The 12,262-nt window shown below is 36.1% G+C and overlaps 1 protein-coding gene across 1 annotated transcript; it reads left to right on the plus strand.

The window, feature by feature from the left end:
- Window positions 1-3,214: 3,214 nt before the first annotated feature.
- On the plus strand, window positions 3,215-3,940 carry LOC145729266 (uncharacterized). The gene has a single exon (XM_081979947.1). The coding sequence runs from the start codon at window positions 3,215-3,217 to the stop codon at window positions 3,938-3,940; it is 726 nt and encodes a 241-aa protein (XP_081836073.1).
- Window positions 3,941-12,262: the final 8,322 nt, after the last annotated feature.

The raw sequence follows: 12,262 nt of genomic DNA on the forward strand, positions 1-12,262 counted from the left end.
CTTAAGTACATTTGCGAGAATTTTTTCTGATAATTTTGTTGTGGCGTTCCACTTATTTCAAATTACCTACTTTTGTAATTGAGAGTAAAAATTGCCAGTTGGTAATAATTCCGAAACATTTTTGATACCCGCATTAGTTTTCAACAAAGAAAGTGATTCCCGCTAATTAAAAGTTAATTAAAGTGAATTTAATAATAGTTCGTAGAAAGTATGTTTTACAAAGTTGTGAACTGTGTGTGATAGATGCAAAGAAAATATAAAATTCAAGAGATAATGCAAGCTAATGACACACGTAGTTTGAAAGCGATTATTTTAGAATTTAGCGGTTAATTAGACAATTCTTACTCCAGATTTGTTCTACTTTGCTGAATCATTTGGATAAACAAATATTTGAATCTTATAATATAAAGATTATCTTTATGGTTTCGTTCCTTAACCTACGTTACCTTAGACGTTTAATTTAAAGGTTCTTACATCCTTCTCCCAGGACATCCTTCTCCCAGGACAGAGGATGCCGATGGTATAGGTCTCGGTGCTTCCCTCACAGTACTCGTTTTAGTTAGTCCGTCCGCAACGTTTTACGAATAGAGCTGATAGCACCTACTCTACCTTGGCCACTCTCTTAGTTTTTACTTTGACATTCAAAGCACTCTGCTGAAATCCGCATCAGAAATGATCTTATCTGCCATGCTTCTACATCTATGTGGAGAAGATTTTGATTCGGAAGGCGTGAACGCTAGAATAAAAGTAAACAGCAAACCCATTAACAACGTTCGATAAGCGGATGACACTGCGATCCTGGTTAGTAATCTGTAAGATCTACAAGATACTAGATAGAATTACAAAGATGGGTGAGCTGTGTGGTCTGAGCATTAACATCACAAAAACTAAATTGATGGTCGTCAGTAAACAGGAATCAAATTACATCAACCTTACAATCAACGTGAAGCAGTTGAAAGAGTCTTCTTCTTAGAGTGTCTATCCGTTCCGGATGTTGGGTATCATGTTAGCTATTTGAACTTTGTTAACAGCAGCGCGGAACAGTTGAGTGGTTGATTGGTTGAACCACGTTCTTAAATTTTTCAACCACGATATTCTCCTTCTGTCCACTTCTCTAGCACCATATACTTTGCCTTGGAGGATCTTTTGTAAAAGGACATATCGGCTTTCATTGCGCATTATATGTCCCAGATATTGTAGCTTTCGAGTCTTAACTGTATTCAGGACTTTTTCCTTTTCCATCCTTCTCAGCACTTCCGTATTGGTTATTCTCTTCGTGGTGATTCTTCGGTACAGCCACATTTCAAATGCCTCAAGTTTTTTGGAGGTGGCCTCCGTAAGCGTTCATCGCAATAGGCGAATTTTCGTTGCCAGCTATAGCTGTTTCATCCTGATAAATGCTGTTCTAGTTTTTCCAATACGCGATCTGATCTCCAGAGAATGGTCCCAGTTATCATTTACGTTCGTGCCCAAGTATGTGTATTTGTTGACCTTTTCTAAAGGAGTTCCGTCTACCAATAAAAAACCGCGGGTATTTTGCTTTTTACTTATTATCATGAACTTTGTTTTGTTGGTGTTTATTTCCAGATTTTTTGTATATAGCAAACGCTAAATAAAGTGCATTATTATTATTTCCAAACCATATTGTCGACTGTACGATGTGACTTTGTCCATTAGAAGTTGCAAGAAAGCTAGGTTATATTGCAAAAATAACGGTATCATCTGCATACCTTATGTTATTCAATCGTTCTCCATTTAGCAGGATTCCAGCTTCAATATCTTGCAGGGCTTCTCTGAAGATATATTCCGAGTACAGATTGAAAATTACAGGAGACAGCCTCCCTGCCTTACACCACGTGATATTTGTATCTCTTCCTTTGGCTCTCCGTCTACCCTGACACAAGCTCTCTGATTCCAGTAGAGATTTCTGATGATTTTGAGGTCCTTCCCATCCAGGCCAGTTTTTTGCAGAACTTCCATAATTTTCGTGTGCCACACTTGAACTTGTTGAAAGAGTGTTCACATTTAAATACCTGATATGTTCCTTACGCGCGAAAAAGAAGAATTAGAACTAAAATTCTAAAGGCATCAATCGTTTTTGAGATGAAGTACTTAATATAACCAAACTTTGGCAAAATAAATCATATAAGATGGATACAATATTTCAATATTATTTGTTATGCAAATTTCATATAACATGCACTCCCTTTTATAATATAAGCCTTTTGTTCGTTGATTGAACTACGCCAACACAACCTTCCAGGTGATTGGTAATATCCATTGTCTTTTAACTACATGTCCTTTGATCGTAATCGTTTACAGTTATATTCAAATTGTTAATATTGTATATTGTAAAAATATAAAGTGAGTCTGAAATGTAAAAACTCTTAATTACCTTTTGTTCGTGGTGTTTTTAAGATTTTTAGGACTGAAACGGAATATAAGAAAACATTTCTTCCAGTTGGAGATATGTTCTATATGTTTGTTGAGACGAGTTACTCATTTTTTTCTTTGTTTATTGGGTCTTCTGTCTCACACAAAAAAGGTTTGTTGGGAAAATGGAATTTCGCACTATTTAAAAAAAAAAAAAAAAATTTCTTCCAGTGTTCCTCAATGATGGAAATTTAAAATTAACCGCTTCATTCAGTGACAGCTAGCTTAGTTTGTGTTTCTGTCATTTTAACTTTGATTTATGAATGTTTACCTACGACCTCAGTGTAAATAGCTAATTACTCATGGTTTTCCGTTACGTAATGACCCTCTTAACGCACAGTTGTAGTTTGCTATTGCAGTTTCAATATCTACTAAAAAAATTCTTCGAAATATGCTAAACTTATGGTATATTTTGGTAAAAGTGATAACCTGAGTTTTCTCTTATTTCAATCACATTTTATCGAAATAAGTTAAAACGAGTAAAAGCTCCAGTAAACACTAACTTAAATAGCTTAGTAAATGTTTTTTTTCTATTTTCCTTAACCGGTAATTTACACATATACTTTATTATAGTTCATCCATTAATTCTCAACATATGTTTGCTTTAATAATACCTGCGGAGTAAATTATTAAAATCTGTGTTTTGAAAAAATAAATAATTCGGCTTTTCCATTGTTAATGGTAATGGTAAACTTCAGGATCTTGAGTGGGTCTGTTCGAGGTATTTCTTCCACAGCCAGCTGGGGTGCAGAGACTTGCATGTCTTTGCATAACGGGAGCAATGAGATCGACTCCCACGGCAGCAGTAGAGGTAATTCTCGACCTCACACCGCTCCACATCATGGTGAGAAGAACTGCTTGGGGAGCACATCTCAGGTTGGATAAGGCCGGATTTAAAAGGAGAGCACACAGTGCAAGGGACTCACTGCCTACTGACAGTGCACACCTCGCCGATCTCCCAACCGACGAAATCATCAGGAAGTTTAGTTTCGAAAAACAATTTCGAACGGACCTGAGCATCAAGAGAGATTGGAGCAGAGAATCCATTCAAACATTGGGAAAAAACACCATAATATGGTATACGGACGGATCTAATACTCCCGAGGGGACTGGAGCAGGAGTCTACAGGCCTCGCACCAATAACTCAGAACCCATGGGCCAGTTCCCTAGCATTTTTCAAGCGGAAATTTACGCCATAGAAAGGTGTATTCAGTTTAACCTCAACAGGAAATGCCGGAACAAGGAAATTGCCGATAGCCCAGCAGCCATCAAAGCGTTGAGCTCATCTAACATCAACTCGATGATGGTTCTGGAGTGCCTAGAAAAACTCAATGATCTAGGAAGTAACAACAAGGTAACCCTCCTCTGGGGTCCGGGGCACGTCGGAATAGAGGGTAACGAACAAGCAGATACTCTGGCAGGAAAAGGAGCATCAGCGCCACTGATCGGGCCAGAACCATTCTGCGGCCTTAGAAAGCAGCATATGTCCAGGCTGGAGCTGAACTGAGAGCAACGCACTGGCAAAGACTACCAGGACTGAGGCAGGCCAAAGATCTCCTAGGCAATTTTAACCGACCAAGATCGAAGACACTGATTAACCTCAGCAAAGTTAGTCTCAAGGCATTAACGGGGTTTCTAACGGGTCATTGTCGACTCAGAGAACACCTAAGGAAGCTAGGCCTAGAAGAGGACAGTACCTGCAGGTTTTGCGGAGAAGAACCAGAAACTCCCCACCACATCTTGCTGGAGTGTTATGCTGTACGCCACAGAAGATTAAACCTCACTGGGATTTCCATTGTTAAACGGGTCTTACCAAACGAAAACCATTACATAACGATGACTACTTATTTTCAATGTCAAAGCATCACATAATCGCTTGCATATAAGGCAAACAATGCACTTTCGTTACAAAAATATGAAAGCTTTCGTTTTCGTCGACATTGTTCTATGAAGAACAATGACCGACAATCAACAATTACTCTGAAATTAGGACAAAATTTATTATTGTAATTTGTTTTATTCCCTTGAGATTCTTATATGGAAAGACGACTCTTAACAATAACAGGATTAGTCAAATTTAGATTTTTCAGATTTAAAACTGAAGTTTGAAAGTGTCATCAAATGTCTTGTTGCGACCTTTCTGGTATATTATTTACTTGGTTTGTGTATGTTATGTTATGTTTATCATGAGTGGACAACCCAAGGAGGACTGCCTTTCAAGTCGATTTTAATGTATTTGTCCTTAGCTAAGTGGAAAGCAAATTCTCCAACAACAGATGTATTGTTTGTATTATTAGGGGTATAAGTGATACTTTATGTGACATAGAATTTTATAAACTAAAAGTAAAAAAACACACAAAAAATAGTCATAGATAAAAATCACGCAACAAAACAGACCACTTAATAACAAAAAATAAACAATTTTCAAATTTATTTAGAAAATCGCTCATAATTTTGTCAAAACTACCGTGCGCTTCTCCCATTTTCCAAATGTGCAACCCAGATGATGATCATCTTGTAAAGCTAGTAACCCAAATTCTATTCGCAACATCTTCTATAAGGTGACTGGACACAGCTCTAATTGCTGTACACGTGAAATTGATTCATTCGGGTCCTCCTCACACTACACACCAAAGCAGTAACAACTTCTCCAGTATACACTGTACGACGTCTCTGCGGATGCATATTATCGCTCACAAGAGTGTGTATAGTGTGAAAACGAGCAATTTTTATCTAAAAAACTTGCTCGGATGGGTGTTTATGTCGACCATAAAACAAACGGCAAGTAAGAGAAAATAAACAGCAATTGCCGAAAAAATGTACACAATTTCCAAGCATTGTTCTGGTGTAAGAAGGTTAATTTTCATTTACTTAGCACAAATCAGCTTTTACCGGTCAAATTGACTCTAACCAGAAACACTGTAGTCTGATCAAAAATCAAAGCTCTAAAAACACCCTTTAAAAGAGTCTATAGGAGACAATACAAACATGAAGGTTTTAACCTTCACTGAGCAAACTGCATTGAGCGATTGTTTGGCCAATGGAAAAGAAGATTGCTCATACTAACATTTAACAGTAGTTTTGGAAAATATTTACAGGAAGCAGATCACTTTATTGATGGAGAAGTACAAGCTGCCGTAGATTTTGACAATAATGTAAATAAACAACAGAAAAGCAGGTTTGTAAGCTTGTTACTGCATCTTCGTGTTTATCGCCCACAGCCATAAGAGCAGTATCATCAGCATAGCCTGCTGATCCCAATACACTCCCCTGATTTAGTTTCTTTTACGTCAGAATAGAAGTCTTGTTTTGTTTTATTCTAAATGTTCTCATCAGAAATCAGAAAAAACAAATAAAATCAGAAATGTATGAAGCAACAGTGCAAATAGTTTTGACAGAAACTTGGTTAGTTTGCAATTGCAAAGTCCTTCATGCCATACTTTACCGAAAGCATCTTTTGAACAAACTTTTTTAACAGTATTTTCTCGAATAGTTTTGAGATTGCTGGTAGTCAAAAAATACGACAATATTTCTGTTTACGTTTGGAAATCATAATTACTACTTCAGCTACTTTCCATATCCTTAGTACATAGCTCAGTCTAAATGATGCGTTAACAAAAATTACATAATTTTGTAATTGTTTTTCGAGAGAGCAGTTTCAGAATTTTACCAGTAATTAAGTCAAATTCGGGTGATTTCTTGAGGTTAATAATTTCTTGTACTACTTTCTTTGGGCTAGTGTCCTTGATACTGCCTTCAGGTCCTAGGAAAGGTTTCCAGATTGTCTTTTTCATTTGGCTGAAAGGTATTTTCTAGATGTTCAGCATATCAGCGTGCATATTCTTGAATCGAGGGAAGGGAGTTATTAGGAGAAAGACCTGTAGAATGTGACAGTCAACACACAAAAGTTTGGTTAATTGATATATTCTTCTTTTTTCAGTTTAATTTTGCAGCGTCGCCAAATTGTTTCAAAGATAAACTAATCGGTAAAAAGAGAATGTGGTGCATAAGATATTATTATCACATTTATTTAAGCTGGATACTCAAATCGGGATTAAAACAAAAAGTGGTCCATACAGCTGTAAGATAGCAGCTCATTAATAATCTATTTTAATTGCTTCTTCTTCTTCTCTTCTTATTCATATTTAAGATCTCGCGATCTGTTAGTTTTGCAGGTTCCTCTGGATCAGTTCCTGGGAGGTGGACTGCCAGCTGTCCTTCCATCTCTTAGGTGGTCTTCCGGGTGCTCTTTTTCCTATTGGTCTTCCCTCTTCGATTCTTCTCACGTGAGCGTACCAATATCTTTTTCTTTGTCTCTCCCATCTTACAATGTCTTGCCCCCCCATATTGTTCCCTAATGTCAGTATTCCAAATTCGGTGTATTCTTGTTTTTCCCATTATAATCCTGAGCGTTTTCATTTCGGCTACTCGAAGCATTCTTTTCGTTTTGTTGGTTTCTTCTCTGGTTTCTATTCCGTATGTCATGATTGGCCTGATACAAGTCTTATAGATTCTAACCTTGCTATCCTTTCGCATGCATTCGTCCGCCCATATTATCTGCCTTAAGCAGCCCGACATGGCAGACGCTTTGTTGATCTGGCTTGTTAGGTCCTTTACTAGGTCGTGACAACTCGACAGATCCATAAGCAGATATTTGAATTGTGAGACTTGCTCGATGATTTTGTCCTCAACTACCAGCTTACATCTTACGAGATCTTTAGCAAAGGTTATGCTTTTCGTTTTTTCTATAGATATGGTCATGTTCATCGCTTGGCTGACCTGGCAGAATTTGTTTAGATCGTTCTCCAGTTCCGCGAAAGTAACTGTATCATCGGCGTACCATGCTGATTCTTTTATTCTGTCCCATTCGGTATCCCATATTTAGTGATGATACTTCCTCTATAATTTTGTCCATTAAGAGATTGAACAGAAATGGGCTAAGGCTGTCACTTTGTCTGATACCTCCTGGTGTCGGTATCTCTTCCGTATAAGTGTGTCCTGCCTTTACTTTAGTCATGTTCTTCATATTGAGACTGCGGACTGCTCTTACGATGGTGTCTAACGTTTCTTTTGATATCAGTATATTTATGATGTCGGAGAGGCGAACCCTATCAAATGCCTTGGTCAAATCGATGAAGCAGACATATGCTGGTGGATTAAATTCGTTTGATTTTTCTTTTAGTTGTTTGATAATAAATATGGTGTCAGTCGTGTATCGGTTTCGTCTGAATCCTTGTTGTTCTTCCCCGTTTGTTATTTGTGTTTCAAATCTTTCCTTCAAAATGCCGGTAAAGAGTTGCATGCTTGTGTTAAACAGTGTTATGCCCCTGTAGTTGTCGTGGGTCTTCTGTCCTTTCTTGAATATAGGGATAGTTATACTTTTGTGCCATTCCGTAGGTATTTCCGATGTTTCTAAAATTTTGTTGTAGAGGATTTTTAGATGTTTTCCTAATTCAGGTCCGGCATATTTCAGAAGTTCGTTTCGAGCTTTTCTGTTTTTCAATTTTTTTATTTTTGCCATTACCTCTTCTTCGTTCAGTGTTATTTGATGGTTTGTCTCGTAGTTTTCGATGCTTATGGCTTCTTCGGTGTTATAGAGAGTTTCTTGAAGTGTTTTTCCCATACATCTTTGGTGACTCCTTTGGTTTGCACAAACTCATTTATTGCCTTTTTCCTGTTTTTGAGCATCTTCCAGACTTTCTTCTGTGCTCCATATAGGTCGTGATTCATATCGTTTGTAAATTTTGCCCAGTAATCTCGTTTTATGGCTTTGATTCTGGAATTGATTATTTTTATCACTTCTGTAAGAAGTAAAGTCTATCAGGAGTTCTCCATTTTCGTTGGTTATCTCTTCATTGAATTTTTGTTTTATGTCTGGTATTTCTTTCCTGACTATTCTGGCGTTCAAATCCCCGTTTGTTTCCTACTCGAGTGCGGTAAAGTGCTCTTTTCTGTACTCATTTGAGTGCGGGAAGGAGTAATTTACAACTTTTACTGTTACAAGCCGGAATTGCAGTCTCGTGCGGGAAAGTACCACTTTCCGCACTTGTTAGGTAAATAACTATTACAGCATCCTTCTTCTCTAGTGGCGTAGAAGTTAAAGGCAAAAAAACATTGTCAACACAAAATCTCCGCCATTTTATGCAAAATCAATCAATTTACGTTTCTTTCAATTCAAATTTATAAAAACCTATTATTTTTTCAACTTTGACACATCGAAAAAGGGGAATTTAAGAGAGTATGCTTGTAAATAGACACTTTTTCTCGTGTTTTGGTTGCACTATGTTTCATTGCAGTTTGTAACACCAATTCATTGACATCCTGTATACAACACTCAAAAATATAGAATATTATGTACAATGTGGTGACTGCGGTTATTGCGTTTTCTTTATACCTTTGGATTTATTCAGAAAACTAAAAATGATTGACGGATTTAAAACAAAAAATTATTAAGTATTATGGTTAGAAGGAATAATATCTAAAGAATTCTCGTAAAATCAACGTTGCCGCATCTACATGAAATCAGTAGCAATAACCAGTGCATGTTTGTAATAATAATAATAATAATCTTTATTTAGCACATGGCTACATAAGAAACATATGGTATAAGTAGTGAGAAAATAAAAAACTGCAGAACTTAAAATAACAGACTAAAAACACTAAAACTATTTAAAACAAAATATTGTAAAAATTCAAAGTTACATTTATAAAACTGTATATGAAAACAAAACTAGTAAACTAACACTAATTACAAAGACCTTACATGCGCTTTAACTAACTTTTTAAAAACATTCAGGTCCCTGCAGTCCTTGACACTCTTTGGCAACATGTTAAAATTATACACACCCCTATGTAAGACAGAGTTAAGCATTAGATTCGTATTACACTTATCCAGTAATACAAAGTCATCACAGTTTCTGGTACTATGGTCATGTATATCCCTAAAAGCTACAAATCTATCACAGATATATGAAGGCAGCATCTTGTTTTTTAGTTTAAAAATAAACACATACGAACTAACTAAAATATTTTCTTTCACAGATAACATATTTGAGACATTAAGTATGGTAGCAATTGGTGTATACCTATTACATTTCAGTACCGTTCGCATGGCTCTGTTTTGGACTATCTGTATTTGGTCAATTTTGCATGCCGGCAAACCATACAACAATGTGGAACAAAAAGAAAGATGAGGTGCAGCTATGCTGTTGTACAGTAACAATTTAGTTCCCATTGACAGCTGGTCTCCTATTCTGGATACAAAACTAACTTTTTTTGAGAACTTCCTAGTAATATACTCTGCATGCCGACAGAAATTCAAATTTGCATCCAAAATAACCCCTAAATATTTTATATAACTTTCGTGCTTAATTTGATGCATAATTTGTTAATGCAAAGCCACTCGAAGATTCTTTCCAAATTACGATTGATAGTTTGCTGCATACACTCCAGATTTCTCCCAGCTAAGTAAATCATAGTATCATCCGCAAACAACTCTATACTACACCCGTCTATGACACGCACAAGATCGTTAATATATAACAAAAACAACAGAGGACCCAACACTGTACTCTGAGGAACACCGTGCCGAACATACAGAGACTCTGAAACACAATTTTTAAATTTAACTCTCTGTTGCCTGTTGCTCAAATATGACTTAAACCAACTCAAAACATTGTCTTTAAGACCCATACAGCTCAGTTTCTGCAACAAGATATTCCGATCCACCGTTTCAAAAGCCCTTTTAAAATCTAAAAACACTGCTATTACGTAATTACCCCTATCCATCTCCCTTTTAAAAATATCACAAGTATTGACTATTACAGTTTCACATGAGTGCTCCTCACGGAAACCGGATTGATTGACAACTAAAATATTATTGTCATCACAATATTTACATAATTGCTCTTTAACTGTTATTTCCAAGACTTTTTCATAAATTTCAACTGTATTTATTGGCCTAAACTCCTTATAATTCTTTGTATTGAGTATTTTCGCAACAGGAATGACAATTCATTCTTTCCATTTATCCGGAAACTGCCCCGTTGAGAGGGACGCATTGACTACATTTAACAAACGGTTACCCACTACATCACATACATCAAGCAACACCTTCTTTGAGACTCCACTTAACCCACCACCAACGTTTTTCAAAATTTTTAAAATGCGTTTTAACTTTGTCATAGTAAGTTGGTCATATCTTGAGAATTCAGTATTCAATTTGGGGATGTCAAAAATAGCTTCATCTAAGTGAGCACATTGCGGAATACGACTTACGATTTCCTCGATACTATTTACAAAGTATTTATTAAAGTTATGCGCGATAAGCCCCTCATCAGAAGTAGTATCATTTTCGAAACAAATTCCATCTGGTGCTGACAAACATTTTTTTTCGGGCAGAAGCTGTTTTAAATTTTTCCACATTTCTCTAGAGTTTTCTCTGTTATTATCAATCACTTCTAAAAAGTGTCGTTCGTTCTCAGTTCTTATCGGTCTAACTACTTTATTTCGCATTCTTTTATATTCCTCCCAGACTTCACTATTTCTTTCATTCACTGCCCTCACATATAAATTATCCCTAACTTGCATATTTGTTTTAATATCACCCGTTATCCAAACTTTATTTATATATTTCTGCTTAAAAACCCTTTGCTCTTTAGGACACATAATATTTAAAATATCAGCCACGCTCTCAATAAAACTATCTGCTAGAACATTCACATCGTTGCTATCATTTGTCCACAACGTATTCAGCATACCATCCTGCAACCTGTCAATATTATAATTTTTCATAGATCTCGAAGTAACCAAAACATCGCGATCCCTTTGTGCTGATTAATCTACTAGACAATAATTATTGTTCTAATAAGTCCTTTTATAAATGTTGTAGTTTTTAAAATATGGACTATTAAACATTAAAATTTTCAATAATAATTGTAAAGTTATAGCAGACACACAGTTAAGGATGATCAAGCAAAACGGTTTTTGAAAAAAATAACGTAAAATCTGGAAAGTGTAAAATCTGTTTCTTTGAAGTGGGTGTTCAAAGGTTAGTTTGAAAATAATTTTAATGTAAAATCACCTAACAGGCAAAATTATACCAGGTGTCCAAGAGCACCCTGGACATAGGAGATTAACATGGGAAAATGGTTTTGATTTTTTTGCGCCTGTACGGTTCATTTAATGGAAAAATGCTTTAGAAAAAAGTTGTAGAGCACATTTTCGGCAGTCAACTCGTAATTTTTTCTATACCGTAGAATTGACCATTAAGACGAAAAACGGATCTAAAATTCGGAAATTTTAAATCTCGCGCCAAGCGGTCGCTAAGAAAAGTTTATATCCGGCCGTGCTACCAACCTTTCAAAATCATAACAAATCGCTGTCAGTCATTCTGTATTAAAAACATTCAAAACAAGTTTATTTAGTAATAATTTTGAGTTACTACCCACATAATGCAAAGAAAATAAAAATAAATCGTGATAGAAATACTTTATCAGTATCCACAGCCCAAAAATCTGGTAAGTTGCGTTTATAACCTCATTCAATGTCTCTACTCAACTTATTTACTTTGTAGCAAAATTCTTTAAGAATACACTGGTTTTGCTTGCAAATATTTAATGAGGATGACCGAATCACCTATCTCAAGCCTCTTCATAACACTACCAAACGATTTAAAGTGATGAAAACAGTGGACAATGAAGCCAGATCTTTGAAGATAAGTTTCCTACTGTACAGGGACAACAACAAAGGGGCCAAATACTTCCTTCAAAAGTGGTGTAATTTAGCTTCAATGTGCTTAACTTCAGGGACTATCATCAGCGAGGGTCTT

This window comes from Ips typographus, linkage group LG5 (assembly GCF_016097725.1).
Source record: "Ips typographus isolate SLU linkage group LG5, UJ_Ityp_2.0, whole genome shotgun sequence".
In the NCBI taxonomy this organism is placed as follows: Eukaryota; Metazoa; Arthropoda; class Insecta; order Coleoptera; family Curculionidae; genus Ips; species Ips typographus.